Source organism: Ooceraea biroi, chromosome 6 (assembly GCF_003672135.1).
Source record: "Ooceraea biroi isolate clonal line C1 chromosome 6, Obir_v5.4, whole genome shotgun sequence".
In the NCBI taxonomy this organism is placed as follows: Eukaryota; Metazoa; Arthropoda; class Insecta; order Hymenoptera; family Formicidae; genus Ooceraea; species Ooceraea biroi.
The window spans coordinates 7,689,559-7,717,141 of record NC_039511.1 but is presented as its reverse complement, the minus strand read 5'-3'; the positions used below and the strand labels follow the sequence as shown (position 1 = coordinate 7,717,141).

The window sequence follows — 27,583 nt, the reverse complement described above, 5'->3', positions numbered from 1 at the left end:
AAGTGTTAATTGCAGAATGTAATTGAAGAAAGAAATACTAAAATGTATTTAATTAATTTAATGATATACATATATTATACATATATTTATTCAAATATGTTAACATACATTTTGTAATATAGTTTCAATTGTTTGTCTTTTTAAAGTACTTATACAGCAAATTGTGAAGTCTTAAAACATGATATTGTATTATGTAAAGAGTAATGTATTTGATTGTTAAATATTTTAAATGAAGCCTTTTAATTACTGAAAGTTGATTGTTTTCTAGAACTTTGTCCTAGTTTGTTTTACAATGTAATTCACAATGCAGAGTTCCTTCCTATGTTTCAATTACAAAATCCATTGATTTCACCCATTGCAATTATTTTCATCCATTCCTTATGCATGTGTGATTTCCTATCATATATATATATATATATATATATATATATATGTACGTGAAATGGCAAACCTGTATTTTGTAACTCTATAAAACTAATGATATCTTTTAAACCCCAAGTTCTTTCAAAAAAGAACTCTACAAAACTAATGATATTAACAAATTACACCAACTACAATGGGTATTTATGCAAACCAGAAAATCTATTACTTTTTATTATTACTCTTTGGCCGATTCCAGACGATCTGAAGTAATAACACTACCGTGTCTCTTGATGTTTTAAGATGCTAATGCGGCTGTGTGATTGGTTTCAAACATCTTATGATTGTACTTAAGACGGCCTTAAAGATTTTATGTGAAAAATAAAGTAATAATAATAAGCAGATATTTTTATACGATATATTTTAATACATATAAATATTTCAATACAAATAAGTGTTTTTTTAAAATACTTGGCGCTGCTAAACCGAATCCAGACGATCCGAGGTAATTGCCTTATTCTGTTTTTTTCTCTCTTGTGAATGCGTGCGTATGCGTATGTATGTGTGGGTGTGTGTGTGTGTGTCTCTCTCTCTCTCTCTCTCGCGCGCGCGCGTGACATTACAATTAAGTATAGAGTAAGTTTAAGTTTACATTTGTACATATATTTTATGTATTTTGGCGAGTTGTGTAATTTAGATTGTAAGAAAATTATTGTAACCTTTATATTATTTAAATAGTAAGATAATTATTGATTCGGTTTCGACGCACGCATTCACAAAAGAGAAAGAAACAGAATAAGGCAATTACCTCGGATCGTCTGGATTTGGTTTAGCAGCGCCAAGTATTTAAAAAAAACACTTATTTGTATTGAAATATTTATATGTATTAAAATATATCGTATAAAAATATCTACTTATTATTATTACTTTATTTTTCAAATAAAATTTTTAAGGCCGTCTTAAGTACAATCATAAGATGTTTGAAACCAATCACACAGCCGCATTAGCATCTTAAGACATCACGAGACACGGTAGTGTTATTACTTCAGATCGTCTGAAATCGGCCAAAGAGTAATAATAAAAAGTAATAGATTTTCTGGTTTGCATAAATACCCATTGTAGTCGGCGCAATTTGTTAATATCATTAGTTTTGCAGAGTTCTTTTTTGAAAGAACTTGGGGTTTAAAAGATATCATTAGTTTTGTAGAGTCCTTTTTTGAAAGAACTTCAGGCGCATATACTTGGCGCTTTTTTGTACCTTTTTTTAAAAAGGTAATTTTGTTGTGATTTCACACATTTTGTAGTGTGAAGTATGTTATTCTTTTTTATATGATTCACGTAAATAGAGTTATTTTATTAGTCTAGCCACTAGAGAGCAGTACTAATGTCGCCAGATAATATGGCGGCCCCTCCCTCCCCTAAAATCTTCACCCCCCGAAAGCGAATTAATAGCTTAGCAGATTTTATTTTCACATTTTAATCATCGCAATAAATAACGTTTAATTTATCGTGTCAAATTTTTCTCGAAACAGAGATACAAGTTTTTCGGTTTGGTCAATTATAATCGGACACCCTATACAGTATATCAAAAGTCGACCTCCTGTATAATATAATAAGATAGTGTGAGATACCCTATATTTTAAAATTGAGACCTGTATGTTATAATATAATTGAGTGATAAGGAAGGTAAAAGAGGAAAGCGAAGTAATATAGCTTAACACATTTTATTTTCACATTGTAATTATCGGAATAAATAACGTTTATTTTATCGTGTTAAATTTTTCTCGAAACAGAGATACAAGTTTTTCGGTTTGGTCAATTATAATCGGACACCCTATATATTATAATAAACAGTGGACACCCTGTATAATAAAAATACGATAGAGTGAGATACCCTATATAGTAAAAATATTAAAATAAGACCTGTATTGTATAAGAATATACCAACAGCATCTCCGCCGGTCGGTATATGAGGTTCGTAATGATAAACTTGCATAAATCTAAAAAAAAAACTTTAATGTTGCGTAATAACGTAAATACATAAACCGCGTGTGCACGGGTACAGAGCTCAAAACTAACTGACTCCTGCCACGCCGAACATCTCTCGCCACGGCCTACGTCCTCCTATCCCATTGGTCGCTCGTTTTTATTGGTTGGTCGTTTGGCGCTCTCTCGTTGCCATGGGGTTGCCGTGCGGACTGCCGTTTAGTCGCCACATACACTCCTCCTCCCAGAGTGTTTAAAATGGGTGCGAAACAAACTCTCTTCTTGGCTCCGGGGTATGTTCGTAATGGTTTGACTGGAGGAGCCTGGCTGCTAGTCGTTGGCGTATCGACTGTCTCGTCCGCCTCTTCAATGGGAAGATATGCGGGCTTGAGGCGTTCCGTTGAAACGTTGATCGCTTTGCCGTTGACCAAAATGGTGTACATCTTTTCGTTGATGCGTTCAGTAATTAAATACGGTCCTGAATAAGGCGGTGTAGTGGCTGCTTGCCGCCGTCCTCCCGTAAAAATACATGGGTTGTGGTGTCCAGGTCTTTGCTTTTAAAAATCCGTCGACGATCATGATGCGCTGTCGGTAATGGGCGTAATTGTCTAATTTTCACTCGAAGTTCTTTGACGAAAGTATCGGACTCAACTGTACAATCGACGTCATCGACAAACTCTCCCAGGAGGCGGAGTGGTGCGCCGTATACCAATTCTGCTGTGGAACTCTTTAGGTCGTCTTTATATCAGGTGCGTAAACCTAGTAGGATGATCGGCAACCGATCCAACCAATTGTACTGCTGGGCGTGACAGTAGATAGCTGTCTTCAACGAACGATGCCAGCGTTCGAGGATCCCATTGGAAGTCGGGTGATAAGCTGACGTTCTAGTTTTCGTACTGCCTAGCATGTTCGCGAAGGCCTTGAATAGCTCCGCCTCAAATTGTCGCCCTTGGTCGGTGGTAATTACTGCTGGTGCCCCAAACCGTGCCACCCAAGTGTGAAAGAAAGCCGTGGCAACGGTGTCGGCCGTGATGTCGGTCAAGGGTACCGCTTCCGGCCACCTAGTAAAGCGATCGATCATCGTCAGGCAGTAACGGTAATTCCGTATAAGAGGTAATGGTCCAACAATGTCAAGATGTACCTGATAAAAGCGTTGATCTGGGGTCTGAATTTTGTCCGGCAAAAGTCTGGTGTGATGGTGTATCTTTGCCCGCTGACACTGGAAGCAAGTGCGTGTCCATCGAGCGACATCCTTATTGATTCCTGGCCAAATAAATTTGGCCCTGATTTGCCGTGAAGTTGCTCGACCACTGGGATGTGAAAGGTTGTGTACCGCTGTAAAAATACGCGCCCGGGGTGATTTCGGCACGTAGGGTCGTATTGCCCCTTTCGCGGTTTCACAATATAATGGAAACTCAGTATCAGGTAGGTGAAACGCGTGAAAAACTATGGCTGTGTTATCTTGCAAGAGTTTCTTCAGTTCATCGTCCCTGGATTGTTCTTCCGCGAGCTCCTTGGTGGACACAATAACGGGCATGTCGACCGCTGCCGCTCGAGAAAGCGTGTCGGCGATAACGTTGCGCTCTCCGGAAACATGCTCAATGGTGGTGGAAAACTGTGCGATCAAATCGAGCTGTCTTACCTGACGCGGTGATGCCTTGTCCAGTTTTTGGTTGAACCCATAGATTAATGGCTTGTGATCCGTACGTATGGTTACTTCACGCCCTTTATAAGGTATTTAAAATACTTGATGCTCTCGTAAATGGCTAACAGCTCCCTATCGTACGCGCTGTACCTGGTTTGGGCTGAGCTGAGCTTCTTTGAAAAAAAGGCAATGGGTTGCGGCTTGTCAATGAGCATTTGTTCCAAAACTGCACCGATCGCAAAATCTGATGCGTCAGTGGTAAGAGTTAAGGGTGCTGCTTTCATCGGGTATGACAGTAACGTTGCCGCCGCCAGGTCCTTTTTGCATTGATCAAACGCCTTTATAGCTTGCGTCGTCCACTCTACCGGCCGTCGATCATTCTTCTTACTGTCCTTCAAATAGTCGTTCAACACAACTTGAGTTTTGGCTGCGTTCTTCAAGTGTCGTTGATAATAATTTATCATGTCGAGGAATCGTCTCAGCTCTAAAATTGTTGTAGGTCGGGATATGTCTATAATCGCCTTGACCTTGTACGACAACGGCTTCGTGCCTGCACTAGATACGTTATGATCCAAAAACTCAACTTATTGTCCAAAAACGCATTTTGCTATGTTAATAACAATTTCAGCGTCCTCTAACCGCCTAAAAACTTGTTGCAAATGTCGCTTATGCTCATCGTGGTCCTTTGATGCAACGATGATGTCATCCACGTAGCCAAAACAAAAATTCAACCCTGAAAGGATCTGATTAAGTAATCTTTGGAAGGTTTGCGCGGCGTTCTTCAACCCAAACGGCATAGCCACAAATTCAAAAAGTCCAAATGGCGTTGTCACCGCTGTTTTTGGTATATCCTCCAGGTTCACAGGCACTTGGTAATATGCCTTTTCCAAATCTATAGTAGAAAAAATTGTTTTCCCTTGCAACTCACCAAAAAAATCGTGCACGTGCGGGATTGGATACTTGTCAGGGCGCGTTATCTTATTAAGGTCCCTGTAATCTCCGCACGGTCTCCACGTACCTTCTTTCTTCGGGGCTAAATGTAATGGTGCTGCCCACGGGCTACTGGATGGTCGACAGATTCCTTCTTCGACCAGATGTTGAAAGGCTTCTTTTGCTACTTGCAATTTTTCTGGTGGCAATCTCCTTGGTCGGCTCGCTACCGGTGGTCCGTTAGTCACTATAAAGTGATAGACCCTGTGAGCTCGAGAAGCGCGTGACTGAGGGGTCTTCGTTAACCCGGGAAAAAGCTTGAGCAACTGGTGATATTCTGAACTCGGGTCGACAATGGAAAAAGCAGTCTGTCTTGATTTACATCTTGCGCCTACGGTAGAACAATTGGTTAAGCTGTCAATCAAGCGCTTATCTCGCAAGTCCACTATAAGTCCGTAACACTGTAATAAATCAGCCCCAATAATTGGTCGTGTGACCTCGGCTACGCAAAACGACCAAGTAAACGGACGTCTAAGTCCAAGATCCAAACGAAGCACCTTCTCGCCATACGTGGGGATTATAGTGCCGTTTGCTGCAAAGAGCTGGTAAAGCGTACGTTGCCTTCCAAAAGGTTGGTGCCTGCGAGGTAACAAAGAAACGTCAGACCCAGTATCGATAAGGAATACGATACCTGAGTTCTTATCTGTTACGAGGAGCTTGTCAAGTGTTCCGCCACCGTTCAGCGCTCCCACAGCCGGTGGCATCACTCGTTTCCCTTATTAGCAGCGTCTGCGATGGCCGGTTGCGCACTGCATAGCGGTTCGCACTTGCGTGCTTTGTTACCGAAACGCCGATGATAATAACATTCGCCTCCCCTCTGTGGAGTCTTCGAACGGTTTGTACTACGTTGTCGGCTACGTGACAGTTTCCATTTACTGCTCTCGTCGCGATCACGTGTTTGCAATGCTGTAACTGATTTAATTAATTCTTGTACCTGCTGCGTAAGTGTCTGCAATGCGTTGTCCGATGGCGTTACGTTTAACGTGGTTGCCACCGAGTGCGTGGAGTGTTCCCAAGCCTTGTCTGCGCAGTCCGCTAACTTGGTCAAACTGGCTTCGTCGAACATCGTAAGAAGTTCCTGGATTCTCTCTGGCAAGCGTTGTATCCATAATGTGCGCAGCAGGCCGTCCGTAGCGTTTGCGCCTGACAATGTCCTCATCTCACGTAACAAGACTGAGGGTTTTTTCTCGCCTAGTTCTATTCCTAAAAGTAACTTGCGCAGCTGTTTCTCCTGTGAATCCGTAAAACGCTCAATCAAAACGCTCTTAAGGTGTGTATACTTGTCACTTGCAGGCGGCGATTCAAGAGCGTCAGCCACTGCGGTCATCGTCTCTTCGTCGAGATGTCGAATGATCGCACTAAACTTTATATCGTCGGAATGTACGCGATATGCGGTAAATTCGCTCTCCAATTGAATGAACCACAAAGCGGGGCGTTTCTTCCAAAATGTAGGAAGTCGCACGTTGCGAAATTCGGCTACAAATGTTTCTTGCAACCGGCCGGCCGATCTCAGCGATCGTGTTTGCGCAGGTACGCTTCCTGCTTCAACGAGCGGTGAACCTCCACTCGCTAGGTGGTCGGTTGACACGTCCGCCTCGGTACCGCGTATTGGTGAATGGTGCACAGCCATAGTTCACACGAAGCTTCCCGCACTCACGAATACTTTTCGATATCCGTCCGCGGGATTCCTTCTGTCGTTATCAATGTCCGAATTGCGCGGGATTCTCTTTGTTCTCTAAACGGTTGCGTAAATCGCGCCCGGTGCGTGAGTCCTTTTCCACGGCGCGTGTACACTTTCCGATCACGTCGGGGTCACCAATTACGTGTGGGTACGTAATGATAAACTTACATAAATCTAAAAAAAAACTTTAATGTTGCGTAATAACGTAAATACATAACCCGCGTGTGCGCGGGTGTAGAGCTCGAAACTAACTGACTCCTGCCACGCCGAACATCTCTTGCCACGGCCTACGTCCTCCTATCCCATTGGTCGCTCGTTTTTATTGGTTGGTCATTTGTCTCTCTCTCGTTGCCATGTGGTTGCCGTGTGGACTGCCGTTTAGTCGCCACAGGTATAAACGGAGCTGCTGCCATCTCGACGAAAAAGAACGAACGACGATGACGACGACGACGACGTTTCTTAAATGAAATTTTCCAATTTCAGACTTTGCATCGCTATATCTCCGCTCGTAGGGCACGTACAAGAAAAATAAAAACACTTTTATTATATAATTCGACCCCAAGCTATCCATTGAGCCTACTTAGAAGTTGATCCGTTCAGCGGTTATTGAGATCTAATAATCTGAGTGTCTGCAAAAGCGTCGCTTCGCGTAAAAGAGTCACGATGCGGTCTCGCTGCGCGTATACTTGGCGCGAGACACTACCGTGTCTCTTGATGTAGGTATCATTAGACTGCTGTTCTATAATGTATTGTTGAAATTAATCAGATAGATCATATGAACGAGGAACCAAGTTTATTTTTATTATTTTCTTCAGATTTATTAATTTCTTGTATTATTTATTCTTATTTTTATTATTCATTTTATTATTATTTATTATTATTTATTTATTTACTTATTTATTATTATTTATTTACTTAGTTATTATTATTTTCTTTTATTTATTCACATTTTTCTTTCTGATATGTACTACAGCATACGTAGATCTTGAAAATATCTGTCCTGAGCAAGTTCATAATCTACATTTGTGAATGTATCTAGTTGCAACATTCGAGGAGGCATGACGCATTTTTAACTTGATTTTTTCTCGCGCTTTCTTGAGGTACGAAATATAGGTCGACCTTCAGTTATTATTTTAGTGCATCTTGTACTCTTAAAATAAATATATTAATAAAATTTAATATATTAATAATAGCACTACTTATATTCGAAATATCAAATTCAAATTGTTGTACATGGCTGTTGTATCTGCATTTTGCATATAACATTAAACAGGTTGTATTATGTCGTATTCCGTCATAAAAATGTAATAAATATAATGGACACGGAAAATTTAATGTATGAACCATGCTGTATTTGTTCTTGTATTTTATTTTTATTTCCAATGTCATATCGAAAATAACATTTCGTTGAATATAAAATCGTCCTTGTAAAACACCAAATTTCTTTTGAGTTGACGATTTAGAATGTGTTGATTATATTTTATGGAACTGTCACTATCGCTAAACTGTATAAAACTGTCACTGTTGTCACTGTTGTTGGATGTGTAATTAATATCAGGTGCAGAATCTGTTGCAATTTTATCTTTTTACATGGTATTTTCCAGCAAGAAACACTGTGTTACACAAAAACGTTTTATTGGCTATACATTATCTTGGAAGATAATTTAGATAACATGTAGCCAATAAAATGTTTTTGTATAACAGTGTGATACAGTGTCCTTTTGCTGGAAAACGCCTTTTATTATAACTGAAATGTTATTATCGAGATCGTTATAATCAAAATATAATTTCCGTATCTTTCGTAATGTATGTCGTTGTGGCATAACTGATATACATGTATTACCATTTATACATATAATTTAGCGTTAGAATGTTCTATATTAACTTCCTCATTTATTAAAGAGTCTACAATATGCAAAACATCGCTCCCATTATTATTAATTTATTATCTTCCTTAATACATATTGGGTCTTCTTCGTGTTGGTTGTAACGCCGAATCGAGATTGTAATATATTTTGCACAATTGCTTATATTATTATATTTATATTTATTTATATTTATATTTATATTTATTTATATTTATATTATTATATTATATTTATATTTATATTATAGTTATATTTATATTTACGATAAATGTAAGTATATATTTTGTTGATTATTATTCCAGATCTTCTTATAAATCATAAATATCTTATTGTCAAATTTTCTTTTCTCTGGTTTTTAAATATCTGTAGAATATAAGTAATAAATAATAGTAATAATTAAGGTAAAACTCCTGTTTAGGGGAGCCTGCTCCAATGACCTTGACCTTAATATATGTTGTCAAGGTTACCCTCCTGAGTAATGTAAAAAAGATTTTAACCGTCGCTCATTGTTTATTAAAAAGTTATTAACAAAAGAAGTTTAATGATTTTGCACGAATTTTCAGTTGCCACGCGAAGCAAGTACTTGACTTAGACATATATTACAAAGATCATCTTCCTGAGTAATCTGCAGAAGGGTTTAGTCATCGCTTGTTGTTTATTAAAAAGTTATAAACAAAAAATGTTTAATGATTTTACACGAATTATACGTTTCTGTACTACGCTTGTTTTTAGCCCGCTTCGCAGGAAGGCGGGGGGAGGGGCGAAACACTGATCCACGCATGTACTGTGCAAAATAAAAAACGGGATGGTTAGGTTAGGTTAAGTTAGGTTAAAGCAGAGAGCCCCGCCTCCAGGGACTCAGACGGGGAAGAAAAAAGGGGGTGGAGGTAAACCCACCACTCCCCCGAAAGCCGCACCACGGGTGGTAAAGCCGCCCTCGTCTGCCGCGATTGCCCTCAACTGCCCTGAGGAGCAGTACGCGGCGACGATCGTGGCCATCAAGGCGGCCATCAACTTGGGGGATTTAGGAATCCCCCATGTTAGGATGAAGCGGGCCCTTACTGGGGCTCGCTTGCTGGAGGTGCCCAGCCCAGACTCCCACGCCAAGACGGATCGTCTGGCGGAAAAGATCCGGGGAGTCCTGGCGGGCGAGAGGGTGACGGTGGTCCGCCCCACTAAGAGGGCCGAGTTGACGGTCCGCGCCCAGAGGCCGTCGAGACGGGCCCTATAAAAAAGGGCCCGGACGGCATGGGCAGGGTGTGGGTCCGGTGTCCTGCTGTCGCGGCACTACAGGTCGCGAAGCAGGCCCGGATCCAGATTGGTTGGACGAGGGTGGGGGTGGCGCTCCTTGAGCCACGCCCCCTCCAGTGCTTCAAGTGCCTGGAGGTGGGGCACGTCAAGCAGCGTTGCCCCAACAAGGAGGACCGCGGTGACCGGTGTTACCGATGTGGCATCGCCGGCCACCGCGCCCGCGATTGCACCGCGGCGACCCCCCGTTGCCTGCTATGCGCGGACCTGGGGAGACCGCCGGGCATCATCTCGGTGGGGCGGCGTGCGCCTGCGGAAAGGGCGGGCGTAGGAAGAGGGGTGGAAGGGCCGCGGTGGCGGAGACGGGGGCGTTGATCGCCCCTACCACCCCCGCGCGGCCTCCATCCCCCATGGAAGTGGTGGAGGGGGCGGTCGCTGCGGGGGAGAATCCTATAGAGGCCCCCAAAGAGCTGCGACCGCCCAAACGTATCCGTACTGACTGTGTGTCAACGGCGGCGGAGGGGAAGGGACTTTCGTCCACCTCCCCAGTAGGTAGCTCATCGGCGGAAGGGGGTGCCTCCCCCGACCGCTGAGCCTTCGGAGAAAGACCCGGAGGTTGCCGGGGATTTGGCCCCCCCGGCAGCGGGGTCCTCGGAGAGGAAGATGGAGGAGGAGGGGACGCCTTCTCCCCCCACCGAGGGATTAACAGCCGGGGCATTCAATGCCCCGGCAGCCGAGAGGGTTGACCTGAAGGAGGTCGTAATGGACGATTCGTAATGGCCCTACGCCTCCGCCAGACCAACCTAAACCACGCCCGCCGGGCCCAGGACTTGTATGTCCAAAGCCTGGCGGAGCTACATCGCGTGCCCGCCGGCCACCCACATTGGGTCGCCGACAGGCGTGGCTCTGTTGCGATCACGTGGTGTCTCGCCGCGGGCTCCCCTCCAATGACTCTGCTTGAGTCTGGGGGGGGGTTCGTGGCGGTCGAGTGGGGAGATGTCGCCGTGGTCGACTGTTACGCGTCCCCGGCATTGGGTCTCGCCGAGTTTGAAGACTTTTTGGCGCGGGTTGGGGATTGCATCCGACGATGCCTTCCCCGCCCAATTCTGATAGCGGGGGACTTCAACGCAAAGTCTCGCGTCTGGGGTTCCCCGCGGTTGGACGCCAAGGGCGAGACCCTTTTCGATTGGGCGGCGACTCTGAGCCTGAGTGTCTTGAACATGGGCTTAGAGAGCACCTGCGTGCGGTGGCAGGGGGAGTCAATAGTTGACTTGACTCTGGCCAACCCTGCTGCTGCACGCAGAGTGTCGGGGTGGAGGGTGGAGTCGGGCCTGGAGACATGTCTACATCTCCATGGCCCTGGCTCCGCCCTTGCGAGATGGTCCACCCCCTCGCCGCCCGGTCGGGGGCGGTCGACCACGGCGTTGGAAGGTGAAGGACATGTGCGGGGACTCGCTGATCGCTAGACTCCTCGCGGCGACTTGGCCGGACAGACATCCGGCCGAAGATGTTGAGGAGGATGCCACCTGGATCCGGGACATAGTCACGGATGCGTGTGACGCGTCCATGCCCCGAGCCAGGGGGCCTTGTGGCCGGCGGGCAGCATACTGGTGGGACCGGGAGATCGCCGAACTCCGGCGCTCCTGCGTGCCCGCCGGTTTCGGATTGCCACGAGGATCGACGCCGCCTACGGGGAGTACAGTACAGCCAGGGACTCCCTGAGACGAGCGATCAGCTGGACCAAAGATAGGGCCTGGGATGAACTCCTCCGGGGTATAGACGAGGATCCGTGGGGGCGCCCCTATAAGCTTGTTATGGGCAAGCTCCGCCCGTGGGCGCCCCCAATCACGGAATCACGTACCCCCCCGGGTGAGGGAGGGAATTATAAACGCGCTCTTCCTGACGGGAGAGGGCGTCCCCCCTTGCCGAGGATCTACCTCGAGACAACGAGGCAGAGGTCCCGGGGGTCACTCCAGAGGAGTTGGCTGAGGCCCGTAAGGGGCTGCGGGGCAATAAAGCCCCCGGCCCCGACGGGATCCCCGGCAAGGCTTGGGACCAGGCCCTTGAGGTCCTGTCCCCGCACATGTTAGAGCTCTTTACGAGCTGTCTTCGGAGGAAGAGATTCCCTCCATCCTGGAAGAGGGCAAGGCTTGCCCTCATCCCGAAAGGGAAGGGCAAGCCCGCGGACGATCCTTCCGTGTACCGGCCGGTGTGTCTGCTGGACGAGGCGGGAAAGAGTTTGAGAGAGTGGTGGCTTCCCGCATCGTTCAGCACATGTCCCGGAATGGTCCGGGACTCGGTGATGGGCAGTATGGCTTCCGTGAGGGTCGTTCGACCGTCGACGCGATAAAACGCGTCCGGTCGCTCACGGAGGCCGTAACCGCGGCCGGGGAGGGAGTTGCAGTGGTTGTAGGCATTGACATAGCCAATGCCTTCAACTCCCTCCCGTGGTCGGCCGTGGTGGAGGGAATGCGTTACCATCGCCTCCCTGCCTATCTGGTCGACACGGTCCTGGACTATTTCCGGGACCGAAAAATGGAGTACACCGGCCGGTACGGTGAATTACGCGGAAGGCGCCTGTCGCGAGGGGTTCCTCAGGGGTCGGTGTTAGGACCCCTACTTTGGAACCTCGCGTTCGACAGAGTCCTACGGGTTGCCCTGCCCCCAGGCTGCCACCTGGTGTGTTACGCCGATGACACATTAGTGGTGGCCGGGGGCCCAGGATGGAGGGAAGCGCTGCGCAAAGCGAAGATGGCGGTGGCATGCGTGGTCCGTGCCATTCGCGCCCTGGGCCTGGAGGTGTCGCCGCACAAGTCGGAGGCCGTCTTTTTCCATGACGGCCTCCGCGGTGCGCCGCCTCCGGCCCAACTCATGGTGGGGAACGTCCCTGTCCCAGTAGGGCCCACGTTGAAGTACTTGGGCCTCACGTTGGACGGCCGCTGGTCGTTCGAGGATCACTTTGTGGGATTGGCCCCCCGGTTGGAGCGTCTGGTCATGGCGGTCAGTCGCGTGTGCCCAACCTGGGGGCCCAAATGTGAAGGCTCGCCGCCTGTATGCGGGAGCGGTCCGTTCGGTGGCCCTTTATGGGGCACCCGTGTAGGCGGGCGATTTGGCGGCCACCAGCCGGGCGGATAAAGCCGTCCGGTACTTCAAAAGAAGGGTGACCGCCAGCGTAGCCCGCCTGTACCGGACCGTCTCCCACAGGGCGGCGACGGCCTTGGCCGGCACCCCCCCGTTTTCCCTGCTCGCGCCCGCGTACGCAGACGCGTACGAGCGGGCGTGGCAGGTTAACGGCCAGGGCCAAAAAGATCCTCGGGCGACAAGCACGGCAACAGGCGCTGCTAGTTTGGCAGCGCCAACTCGCCGACTCGACAGTCCAGTCGGGCCGGAGGGTTGCCGAGGCCGTCCACCCCTGTCTGGCGGAGTGGTTGGACAGGGGATGGGGCGGAGTGACGTTCCGCATGGCTCAGGTGCTCACCGGACATGGATGTTTCGGAGAGTACCTGAGTCGAATAGGGCGCGAGCAAGAATCACGCTGCCACCATTGCGGCGCGGACCGGGACACGGCGCAACATACACTGGAGGAGTGCCCAACATGGGCAGAGGAGCGCCGTGTCCTGGCCAATACGGTTGGAGAGGACCTCTCCCTCCCGACGGTCGTACGCGCGATCGTCGGGAGTGAGAGATCCTGGAGAGCCTTTGCTTCCTTCTGCGAGGAAGTTATCTCGCAAAAGGAGGCGGCCGAACGGGTCCGAGAGGCGGAGGCGGAGGAACCCTTTCGGCGACGACGTGGTGGAGGGAGAGGACGAGGGCCTGGACGTGCTAGGCCCAGGTGACCCTGCCGGGGGGGTCTTCGTTAGACCCCCCTTCCCTGTAACGGATGTCAGCGAGTGGGTGTGGAGGCCGCGGGATGCAAGTCATGCACCTCATACGCGGCCCCGAGATAGGAGGCGGGGCAGGCCCAGTACCGGCTGAGTCTGCGATCGCGGTGGGGAATCGGGCGGGTGACAGGGTACCTTTATCAAAGTACTCTGGGGGTACGGTCTGTGTGGTACACAGACCGTCCCCACGACGGGCCGGCGGGGCACTTGCCCGGGTCTGTCGTTCACTCGCCCGATTCAACACGGCATTGCACCGGCAATGTCGTGCACGCGACGAGTCCTCGGTGGGGGCTGGGTGTCGTCGGGGTATTTGCCCGGGCACCCGGGGGTTGGCCGGCGGGGTACTTGCCCAGGCCACCCCCGTCACGATGTCCTTAGATGTCGTGACCCCTACCGAGAACGGGTGGGATGGATGGGGCGAGAGCTGTTTTGGGATAAACAGCCCTCGCCCTAAAAAGCCCCTCTATGATGGGGGGGTCCCCGTGGAGTGGTGGTCTGCCACGCTCCATGGGATGGGACGGGCCCGCATTAGCGGGCACGCGCTCCCGCAGCGCGTGAGGCCGTACACTTGGTGGGGGAAAGCCAGAGGAATCCGAGCGGTTCCGGGCTTCCCCTATAAACACCAGGGCTGGTAGACGGAGGTAGGTTTAGTGAGTAAGAGTCTTACACTCCCCTCGCACCCCGCCCGAGGGGAGCAAGGGGGCCCATGACGGGTTTCTCCTCCTAAAAAAAAAGGTTAAAGCAGAGAATACTTTGTATTTAACTGTTTCAAAGTGTATCGAAGTGTATGACATACTACCTATGTGATCACGGTCACGGTGATGAGGTCACGGTCGAAGAAACAAAAACAAAACAGTATGCTCAGGTGTATGGTGGATATTTAAGTATAAGGCCGGAGACACAATGGTAGGCAACAGGCAACAGGAACAGGGAATAACCAATCGCGTTGCTAGATTTGGTCATCCGTACTCAAATCGTGTAACCTAACCTGGTTAGGTTATATTTTCCGAAACTGGAGCCTCAGGCACATATGCTCGTTTTCAGCCCGCTTTGCGGGAGGGCGGGGACAGGGGCTTTGCCCCCCCCTGCCGGAATCTGTGCCGTGTACCAGGTGATCAAAATCTGTACGGTAAAATCTGTTACACTGGTTCTGGTGGGGGGAAGCGAAGCCCCTGCCCCCCGCCCTCCCGCGAAGCGGGCTGAAACCGAGCGTATGTGTCCGTGGCTCCAGTTTCGGAAAATATAACCTTTTCCTTGTCGTGGACGGCTGAAATTCGTGCAAAATCATTAAACTTCTTTTGTTAATAACTTTTTAGTAAACAACGAGCGACGACTGAAACCTGAAGGTCACTCAGGACACTGACCTTGACAACATATGTCAAGGTCATCGGAGGTGGATCCCCTAAACAGGAGTTTTTACCATAATTAAATTATCCAAATGTGAAATTATCCAAAAATATTTTTATAAAACTAAGAAAATATTTATAACAATGTACTGATAAAAAAATTTCTTAAAATAAACACCACATTAATAAATAAGATGTTCTATTTATCTTTTAATCCATTTAGTCCTAAAACTTCTTTGCTATATTTTAGTTATAACTCTTTACATATTTTCTGTTACATATATTTAACTCGAAAACTCTTGTATTGATTGAAAGTATTTTTGACAAGAATAAATCAATTCCATCTTCGTCAAAGAATTTATAATTCTAAGACTATTTAATAATGCAGACATTATTCACAATTCCTTGCAGCTCAGTATCTGTATTCACATTTCTTGCAATTAGGGATGCCTATATTAAACCTTTAACTTTGTGAAAAACTGCTTCTTCTGTAATCTTATAATTCATTATAATATACATTGTATCATAATATGTATGGTGTGTCCTATCTATACTGTACCTAAATAAATACTTACTAATTCGTAAAACAATCCCTTTCCACGTGAATTGAAATTGACATCTTTTATATCATTTGCCAATTCACAAATTATATCAACCAATTGTTTTATTTTTATTGACGTGATATTCTCAGTTCACTGTTTGTTTGAGAACACGCGAGTCGGCTGGTAGGTTCGCGGTGAGTGGGACGTCACAACGGGCACACAAAGGAATAACTCGCAGCGCGTGTAATTTATGAGTTCGTCTTTAATGTAAAATCCAAACATGTACACTATTTACAATGACGCGAGGTTGACACACGAGTCGCAACGCGGTTCACGTGGCACTTCACGTCGGATGATATGTCCAGAGATTTTGCCGAATGCCCTCGAACGTTCGAGAAGCATCGAGATCGTGGCACACGTGCACCGCACGTGGCCACCTGAGACGCACACGGGCTCTACTGGTGTTATTGACTCGTCAAGCGTTGCGTATGAGTCGTCACAAAGGTTCGAGACGTCCGATAATTGCACTGAGCACAACTGAGCCGTACACAATGAGAAAACTGTACTTTTACTAGCCTAAATGTCGAGCGCGCACTTCCGTGGTTAGCCCATGGCCGGTGTTACGAACAGAGTGAGACGACGTGCGTGAAGACCAAGTAGCCCGACCGAGGGCGCGGTAAGACGCCGCGCAGCGATCGCGCCCGATAGGTGACGTCATCTCGCCGATCGCGGATCGATTCCGCAACACTGTTTTTTAATATGGTATTAAGAATTGCAATTTATTGCAGCAAAGCAAGCAAGCATATATATCGCGTTTTTGCGTATAACAATTTAGAAACTATTATCATCCCGATATTCGTCGGTCTTACGAACAGCGTACAGAAATAAAGTAAATAAAATAACAATGTAAAGAAATAAAGTAAATAATAATTTGGAGTGTTATTGTTTCTATCGAGTTGAGAGAAGTGGAAGAGCTCTTTTCATATGCGATGTCCCTGAGCGCGCGAAGTTGTAGTAAGATAATTGGTAATTTTTCAACCTTTCTCTTTTAAGGTAGTTATTCCATAAAATTAATTGTGTGAGAATTTCTTCAAATTTTGACAATTTATTCTTTGCATTAAGACCCACAAAATAAACCCAATTAAATTGAAATTTACCGTCTCAAAATCCTAAAAATAATGTCAAAGTTTAATGTAATATTACATGTAAAAATATTATATATACGTAAAACATATTATTATTGCAAAAATATAATACATGTAATGTTATTACACTTAAAATATCATTTACATGTATTATTACGTGTTAAAACATTAATATTTGCATTTGCAAACGCATATTAATGGCACGTTTTATTTTTTTTTAACCAAACGGCGAGTGATATGAAAAACAAATATGTTGTAAAGTAAGATGAAACGAATAACTAAAAAAAAATTAAACTTATTGACCGTTCCAATTCGACGATATAAACAGTTAAAGCTGAAAAACAATAATTTGTAGAATTACTTATTGTTAGTAGGCAAGTGTGTAGCATCAGAGATCATAGACGTAGAATATATAGACTATTTTGTACATTTCTTACTACGGGAGAGATAGGGACCGCGCAGTCTACGTCAGAGATGCCGCTTACTTCAATTGTAATAATTAAATGCTCGTTTTTGTCTGTAGTAAACTTTTGAACGGTACTGTCATGGAATAACTATCTTAAAAACTATAGCAGCCTCGACAGTTTGGTATTACGATTTTTGTCTCCAAATTAATGAATTACAAAATTTACCATTAAGGACTTGTACGGGATGTGAGACACCCTGTATATTAAACCTTTAATTTTGTTACACGAGGTGGTCTCGCGCTGCGCGTGCCAAATAAACGCGCATCGAATAATCGCGCCGCGTTTTTCGAGGTGTATCGTTATATGACGAATGAAATAATAGAATTTACCTCCTCAGTAACTCCGAGCAAGACACTTCTGTCTTGTCGCTCGTCGTAACGAGTGGTGTTTATTGCTCATTTGCAGTTACGCTTGCTTGCTTTGTGCAAATTGCAATTCTTATTGTCATATTATATACATATACATATACATATATATATATATATATATATATATAAAGCAGTGCAATGGAGAATATCACGGCAATAGAAATAAAACAATTGGCAGAAATAATTTGTGAATTGGCAAATGACATAAAAGATGTCAATTTTGATTCACGTGGCAAGGGATCGTTTTGCGAATTAGTAAGTATTTGCTTATAAATATTATATTTTATTATAGTAGCAGAAATACAAAACAAAGCGCTTAATTTTACCATTATTTGTTTCCCTTCAGAAAGAACGTACAACTTTTATCTGAAATATATTTTTCCAAAAGTCCGTAATTTCTAGACTAGATAATTGATTGAGACAGAAGTAAGATCTTTTGTGTGTGTGTGTGTGGTGTGTATATACATATAAATATATGCCTTTCTTTTTTTTATATCCCTTTCATTTTTCTCTCTTCTCTCTCGATCTCCCTTATACATACATACATATATATAACATAAGGTGTTAAAAAAAATCATTCACCACTTATATAGTACATAGATATAGTACATAGATATAGTAGATAGGACACACCATACATATTATGATACAACGTATATTATAATGAATTATAAAATTACAGAAGAAGCAGTTTTTCACAAAGTTAAAGGTTTAATATAGGCATCCCTAATTGCAAGAAATGTGAATACAGATACTGAGCTGCAAGGAATTGTGAATAATGTCTGCATTATTAAATAGTCTTAGAATTATAAATTCTTTGACGAAGATGGAATTGATTTATTCTTGTCAAAAATACTTTCAATCAATACAAGAGTTTTCGAGTTAAATATATGTAACAGAAAATATGTAAAGAGTTATAACTAAAATATAGCAAAGAAGTTTTAGGACTAAATGGATTAAAAGATAAATAGAACATCTTATTTATTAATGTAGTGTTTATTTTAAGACATTTTTAATCAGTACATTGTTATAAATATTTTCTTAGTTTTATAAAAATATTTTTGGAAAATTTCACATTTGAATAACTTAATTATTGCTATTATTTATATTACTTATGTTCTACAGATATTTCAAAAACAGAAAAGAAGATTTGACAATAAGAAATTTATGATCTATAACAAAATCTGGAAGGATAACCAACAAAACATACGAGAAATTGTACAAAATATATTACAACCTCGATGTGGCATTACAACCAACACGAAGAAGACGCAATCTATATCTACGGAGGATGGAAACGATGTCTTGCACATTACACACTCTTCGTCTTTAACAAATGAGGAAGTTAATATAGAAAATTCTAACGCTACGTTACACGATATTGTTGATAATACATGTATTTCCGCTACGCCACAACGACATTCATTAGGACAGATACGTAAATTACATTTTGACAACGGCAATAACATTTCAATTGTAATGAAAAAAGATAAAATTGCAACAGATTCTGCAACTGATACTAATTATACACCCAGCAATAGTGACAGCGACAGTGACAGTTTTATAAAATTTAGCGATAGTGACAGTTCCATAAAATATAATCAACAAAAATCTAAATCATCAACTCAAAAGAAATTTGGTGTTTTACAAGGACGATTTTATATTCAACGAAATGTTATTTTTGATGAACATGACATTCCAGATAAAAATTAAATACGGGAACAAATACAGCATGAAATGGTTCATACATTACATTTTCCGTGTCCATTACAGTTTTATGGTGGAATACGATATAATACAAACTGTTTAGTGACATATGCAAAATGCAGATACAACAGTCATGTACAACAATTTAAATTTGATATTGCGGATATAAGTAATGCCATTATTGATATATTTATTTCAAGTATAAGATGCACTGAAATAATACACGAAGGTCAACCTATATTTTGTACCTTAAGAGGTAAAGCGCGAGAAGAAGCCAAGTCAAAAATGCGTCATATGCCTCCTCGAATGTTGCAATTAGATACATTAAAAAATGTAGATCATGAACTTGCTCAGGATGGATATTTTCAAGATTTACGTATGCTTAGTACATATCAGAAAGCAAAATCTGAAGAAAATAATAAAAATGACTTGAATCTTTATTCATATGGTCTATCTGATTTATTTCAGCAATATATTATAGAACAGCAGTCTACTGATCCCTACATACAAAATACAGGTTTGCCATTTCACATATATATGTATACAGAGGAACAAATTAATATATTGGATAAGAATGATATTATAGTTCATTTTGATGCTACTGGAACTGTAGTTCGCAAACCAAAAGATATAAAATGCAAACGTATTCTATATTATTCAATCGTAGTTAATAAAAACGGTACTACACTTCCCATAGCTGAAATGATTACCGCAGTACATGACACTATTGCCATAAGTATATTTTTAAAGACCTTCCGTCATTTTTTACGTATCAAACGTTTTGCTTGGCCATTATTCTCAATTATAGTTGTTGACTGGAGTTGGGCATTGATAAATTCAATAATGAATGAATGGAATAACATATCAGTATCAAAATATTTAGAAGAAGTTTACACTACTCTTAACAAAAAAGAAAAGATACGTTCCAACTTAATTATTGTACACAGTTGAAAAATTTGTGTTAAATTTAACAGATATCACATGTTCCAAACGGTCCACATAAATTTTTGTGTTAATTTAACATAATATGGATATGTTAAATGGTGACACTAATATTATGTTAATATTTTAACACAAAATGAATGCAAACTGCGAAGTAATTTGAAATAAATTTTGTGTAAAATCTATATATTTTTAATGATAAAATAAGTCGAAAAAAAAGTTAGTTTTACATATTAGAGATGTAATAATTCAAACTTTTAATTAAAAGACGATGTCAAATTTACACTATTTTTTTGTTAAAGTTTTGTAATTTAACGACAAAATAATGTTAATTTAACATGTTACTTATGTTAAATAGTAACTATATAAAAATGTTATTTTTATGTAGTTTAACATTTCAAAAATGTTGAAAAAATTTTTTATACGTACATAGGTTATTCCAAAACCACTAATAGAAAATTTTAATGATTCTATAGAATTTTTAATTAAAATATTCTATAGAATATTTTAATTAAAAAAAAACATTGTAATATTGTTGCGGACGCGAGGTATTACGGGATGGATAGCACATCCACGAACACACAAAAGAAGAAACGCGTCTGGTGTAACGGCACAAAGTTATATATAATTTGAAATAAATTATGTACACTATATACAAGTTCAATACGCCGGTTTAATTCCGCGAGCGACGGAAAGTATCAAACGTGGCGATTCCGCAAGCGACGGAATTTATCACCGTAACGATTCCGCGAGCGACGGAAATTGCACTCACTGAAAGCGACAGACTTTGCAGCTAATTGATTGCGAGAATACTTTGGATACTTTGCAGACTGACTGTGAAGTGAGTCTGCGGATCGCTGGGAGCTCTATTTGTAGAGCCCGTGAATTTTGGCTAGGCCCAATAGATTTCAAAGTCTTGGGGGTGACCCCCGCGTGCCGCACATGATTGGCACATGGCTGGGCCTCACGCAGCCCGATGATAAGAGACATGCGCGGAGCGAGACGCTGGCCGAGCAATTGGCAGTCGCCGCCTGACGTTATCGCCTCGCGCATGTCTCCTGAGAAAGTTCGCGGATGAACGGTCGGATCGCGGTTGATGTTTGTCTCGATTTTTGCGTGACAAACAGCTCGGAAAGAAAATATTTGTCCCGATTTGCCTTCTCGATCACGACTCTCGAAACTTCTAGAGTGCTTCTATGAGACAAACATCACCCGTAATCGCGATTCCAATTATCTATTCCTCAGTTACTGCAATCTCATTAAATGCAATTCCGAACAAATATAAAAATGTCTAAGTCATAGTAAAGAAACGATTAAAGTTTCTCTGCTGTGGCTTCGACATTTTTATGTTACAATGTTTCTTTTAAAATATAGAATCATTAAAATTTTCTATTGGTGGTTTTGGAATAACCTATGTACTTGTAAAAAATTTGTTCAACATTTTTGAAATGTTGAAATGAACCATTACAAAGGATCTGTTAGTAAAATTTTTATAGATGGTTTTAGAACTATATGAAAATGATAATAATAATAATAATATATAATATAAGTATATAATACTATATAATAATATAAAACTAATTCTTCTTTAGCAATATGCAATTACTGTTTTTATAATCTTAGTAGAGATGCAAAATTACGGTCAGATTTAAAATGACAATTACTGACGGTAAAATTACGGTAAAATGGTAATTTATTGGTAATTTTGATAAAATTCGTTTTTTTTTAGATAGTTTTATATAATATATAAAACTATTTGTCAAATAAGCTCTTTTCAGGTTTTCCGCACTAATGCATAAGTTAAAAAACTGTTTTTCTTTTATATTCCCTTTATCTCTTTATTTATAAATAATATCTTTTTATATTCTCATCATTATATTATTAAGATATTATTTAAAATGCATAATTGTTTAAGTTAAGTGATTCTTTCAATGTTGCAATTACAGTTACAGTTAATATAATTAAAGTAAAAGCATTTTATTTTGTTTTCAAATTTTTGTTACATTGTATTTTTGTTTTTAAGCTAAAATACAATTTAAGTTAACGATTTAATTGGTATTGTCTGAAAAATTTTATATACTTTAATATTTATATAATATAAAATTTTATATATTTTAATACATTACATTAAAAAATAAAGTACCTCTAGTTATTATATACCTAGTGTCTTAATTAATTCTTTATATGTAAATGTATATATTAATATATAGTTTCAGAATATTTATGAAGAATATGTGTTAAATAAAATAATTTTTTTTACTCATCTTAAAGCAGAAAATAATTTGTATTTACCTGTTTTGTGCTTTTGGTTAAAATAAAGAATACTTTGTATTTATAAACAAACTATTCTATATATTAATGATTCACTGCTTTAAATAAATTTTGTTCGTTCATATTCAAAATAACTACTATATTTTCGAAACTTATGTCTTCTTATGTGTATAATTACCGGTTATATTTTCTGAAATTGGAGCCCCGGACATATACGCTCGGTTTTCAGCCCGCTTCGCGGGAGGGCGGGGAGGGAGGGGCTTTGCCCCTCCCCCCGCCGACATCCGTGCCGTGTACCAAGTGATCAAAATCTGTGTGAAATTTGTTACACTGGTTCTGGCGGGGGGGGGGGTGGCGAAGCCCCTGCCCCCCGCCCTCCCGCGAAGCGGGCTGAAACCGAGCGTATGTGTCCGGGGCTCCAGTTTCGGAAAATATAACCTTTTGCTTGTCGTGGACGGCTGAAAATTCGTGCAAAATCATTAAACTTCTTTTGTTAATAACTTTTTAGTAAACAACGACCGACGGCTAAAACCTTTTGAAGGTCACTCAGGAGGGTGACCTCTATAATATATGTCAAGGACAAGGTGATAGGAGGAGGGTACGCTAATCGGTAGATTTACCAATCCTACATTTAAGACAATAATAAAAATTTGAATACCTCAGAAACTACACGTTTCCGCACATTCGCACTTGTGTCATAGACTTCATATAGTATGTACTACATGTCTGTAAAAATTCGTCAAAATCGGAGGTGGATCACATACGGAAGTCTAGCCAATTTTCCAACTGTGTACATAGCTATTGTGCACATTTCCAAAAACGCATTTCGACCACTATACATAATAAATTTTCCAAAAATAAAAATCTTATATTAGAATGTATGGGTATATTGATTCACTGCAAAACTTTAGATGATTTAGATTATTGTTACGAGAAATTTATGACTATATTATTGACATCTTGTTCCAAAGAGGCTAATGACACTATTATTGACATTAACAAATTTCATACGTCCAAATATAAATGCGGTAATGATTTAAGCGAGATAAATTCTGATTTTGAAAGTAACGCAGACCTTTTAAACGAGAATTATAAACTAGAAGGTAGAATTTTCATTGATTCGCCATTCTATAAAAGATATACGGCCAAATTGCATCAATTAAAAAATAATATAGATAATAATAACATAAATGATAATAAATATTATTCCCCAGAAATTGCAGATTATATCACAAACCATTATATGCCTTTTGCTCCCATGTGGTCAGCGTTACTATTGAAACAGGTTGCACCAGATACTATTCGATTAAGCAACGCAAATATCAAAGGTTACTTTAACATTGTTAAAAATATGTTTTAAATGGCGAAGTAAACTTAAAAGTTGGACGTTTCCTAAAAAAAAAATGAAAGATAATACGAGACAATTATGCGCAGAATTAAGATTGAACATTCCGTTGAAACACAAGAAACGTAATACTCAACATCGTTACATAAATGACATATTAGTAGAAGAAGCGTGGCAAAGAAAACGGAAACCTTTGTACAGTCATTTTGAAGGACGCTCATTAGGACGCATAGCTAAAAAGTACAAGCTAAATACAAGTACGCCTATTTCTAATAGAAATACAAGTACACTAAATCTATCGGAATTGAACTTAAGTGAAAGTTCTACTCATACCAATGCTCTTAATAATGGATTATTTCTCGATGTCGAATATTACTTGCAATCTCCAGATCCGACATTCACAATTGGACAATATGGATCTATAACAAATGCGCCAGTAACAGGATTTGATACATATAATCTTATTGAAGAAGAATTTCATACTTTAAAGGACCAAAATTGGATTGATGGCAAAATTATTGATTGTTATATAATCACTTTATTAAATAGTGTCTCACATAATTTTATATATGTTCCTACAAATTATACATACTATATGATAGGAGATAACTATAAAAAGGTTAAAAATGCGCAATGGCGTATGTATAATATAACAAATCCTATTAGTGACGTAATGTTATTACCCTATTTACATAAATCACATTGGTATATTTTAATTGTTAATTTAAAAGAAAATACAATTCTTCATGTAGATCCAAAATTCGTAGAAAGTTGTAACGATACGCCCTTTTGAGGGCGATCGTTCCGACAACCGGCCGACCATCCGCCGGACAATCACCTCGCCGACGACCATCCGTCGGATTCCGCCCGCCATCATTGGGGCGAGGACATGAGCGCTTGCGCTCATAAAAACATATTATCATACGCGCGAGTTGTTTGTCGCACCGGCAACGGGGTAAGCGCAAACACCACGCCGGTCCCGTTCCGAGCCGCACCGTTTAACCAGCGCTGGTGTGCGCAGGCGCGATCCCCCGAGTGGAGCAAACAACCAACGTATAAAAGAGCGCGGAACAGCGTAACCAGGGCAGTCGAGCCATCGAACATTCGTTCGTACGTTCGTATCCGATCTCCGCTAAACTCTGATTTCCAGACACCGCTCCGAGCGAAAGCTTGGAATCCTGATCCGCTCCGCCGTTCTACGACGAAGCGAGCTCTTGAGCCAGTGTCCGTTTCACGATCCGAAGCGCATACAGTCCGAGGGCAGTGGCATCGTCTCGAGGTGGAGCATTCTCCGTCTCTGCCGAGTTGGTCTCGACGACGACCGCACCTGACACTCGGAACCAGCCGCAAGTGCACCGACGGGTACGGGGGTGGAGTATTCTCCGTCTCCGCCGAGACTCCTCTCGGCCCCGCACGCACGTGGACAGAACCGCGCTAGCCAACCGGTGCAATCTCAGACAGAGGTGAGGTGTTCCTCGTCTCCGCCGAGCCTTCTCGGATAAGAGAGCGCACCGGGAACCGAGCAGTCACCTAGCCTCCGCGACGACACGGACCGGAGGTGGAGGATTCTCCGTCTCCGTCGAGGTTTCTCGACCCTGTCGCCGCAGAATCCGCTCCTCGGTCCCGACCCGCGTGCATAGGGGTGAAGTGTTCTTCGCCGCTGCCGAGGCGACTCGGCCGTACGGGGACGGCCATCAATACGGGGATCTAAGGGCCGCCCCTAGATCTCGATTGACACGCCTGCCGATACGTATCGCGGCTGAGCTGAAGCAGCACCACGTGCTCGTTCCCACCCGAGGGTGGTGGATAGTCTCGCGTACTGCGCCCGCGGTACTTTGTATATTTACGCGACACCGCATGCCCCGGTCGAACCACGAACCCGCGACACGCCATCGTAAGCGTACCGCGCGCGAAGCAATGTATATAGTGTATCTGGTCCGTAATATTATATAATAAACGTTATTGTTGTTACTTATCCACGCGCATAGTTGCTCATTGTCACGGACCTATCCTCGAACCCGTCCCGGCGAGCTAGTCCGCATTCGAGAACCCGATAGGTCGTTTCAAAGTCCAGATAAACAACGAGTAATTAGAGCATTTAAAAGTTACGTGAAAGAAAGTTCTTTGTTAGACACATCAAGCAATGATATATGTAACAGACTATGGCGCGAAGTAACATGCAGTGACAGAACACTTCAAAATGACTCTTAACTGTGGGACATATGTAATGTATTATTTAGACTGCATAATACACAACAAAACAATTGATACAATGTTCAACTCAGCCGAATATAGACTCACAGTTGCTACAACATTATTAAGATCGTCTAGATCCATGAAAGATATATGCCAATATTGCTTCAGTGATCGTGACATATCCTTGGTCATGTGCAATACGTGTCGTCGTTGGGTGCATCAACTGTGTCTTAAAAGAAAATTTAACGATTCAACAAATTGGGAGCATCCAGATGCAAAATACAGGTGTCTATTGTGTTCAAAAGGTTTTCGACCATGGATGAAATATACAAAGTAAACTTTATGATAACATAAATGTGTATTTCATCTGTCCCTTTTTAACTTTTTGACATAATCGCACATATCATATTTAGAGTAATGCTTGTTATATAATGCACGTTATTTAAATAACTGCTTATAAATATCCACTGAACTATACATATAGTTCAGTGGATATTTATAAGCAGTTATTTACATTTTTCTTTGTTGGAGGCACTTGCAAGTCACCGTGTGTGGCGCGAGAAATGGGAGAATTCATTTTTGACGAAAGGGGAATTTTTTAAGTGATTTCGGGGGTAGTTTTTCGGGTAAAAGGATGTCTTTCGCAGGGTGTATCGCCCCGCTACGGCACTTATTTTGTTGGAGGCCTGCAAGTCACCGTGTGTGGCGGGAGAAATGGGAGAATTTATTTTTGGCGAAAGGGGAATTTTTTAAGTCTTTTCAGGAGTGGTTTTTCGGGTAAAAGGGTGTCTTCCGCAGGGTGTATCAGATTATTATGCCCTATACTGTATTATACTATATCATTTTACATATATTTAATGTGTTCTGTTAATTTTATGCATTTTCAAAAAATCGCTCCAGGAACGTTCCAAACTTCAACTAGTTAGATTTACCTCATATATGTGAATCGTTAACCACACATATTTTATTGTCGCCTTCACACAGTCTTATAAACGTCAGCAATCACGTCACATGTGGTCTGCATTGGCGTCGCAATGAATAAATTAGCCCATAATTTCGCCAGCCAATCGCGACGAAGCTGGTCACATGACCTCGTGTTGCCTCTCTCTCTTAGAGGCTCTCTAGTTTTGACCTGCTCGGGATACCTTAAGGTGCCATTACATGATAGTGTCGAGCGTCTGCGCAGAAAACACGTTCTGAATCCTGCGCAAAGGATTCAGAACGTGCAGATTTCAGCTTCTTAACACTGAAGTTTTGCATTTGTTTCTCGTCTTTGTGTGCATTCTTGAAGCATCTTCTTCTAACCTTTCTTGTTAGACAAAATGGTAAGTAATATATGAATCCAAATTATAAAAATATTATGTTCTAATCAGGGGGGAATTCACATCCGGCATTGGTGTACAAAAATTCGGCAGTGGACTAAAATATTGGACGGCATTGTCGTCAGTGGTTGGGCAGTGGTAATAATGACTAGTGGCAGTGGCAATGTAGGAGGCATTGCATAGCATTGCTAAGGCATTATCAGAATTTTAGCCGGCATTGACTCGGCAATACGGCAGTGGACGTCCCACTACTCCTATTCCTGGATATGCGCA

General features: G+C 42.4%; 1 protein-coding gene across 1 annotated transcript; it reads right to left on the bottom strand.

The window, feature by feature from the left end:
* Positions 1–5,684: 5,684 nt before the first annotated feature.
* On the bottom strand, positions 5,685–6,611 carry LOC105277133. Its single transcript, XM_011335300.1, has one exon. The coding sequence runs from the start codon at positions 6,609–6,611 to the stop codon at positions 5,685–5,687; it is 927 nt and encodes a 308-aa protein (XP_011333602.1).
* Between the last annotated feature and the right edge of the window lie 20,972 nt (positions 6,612–27,583).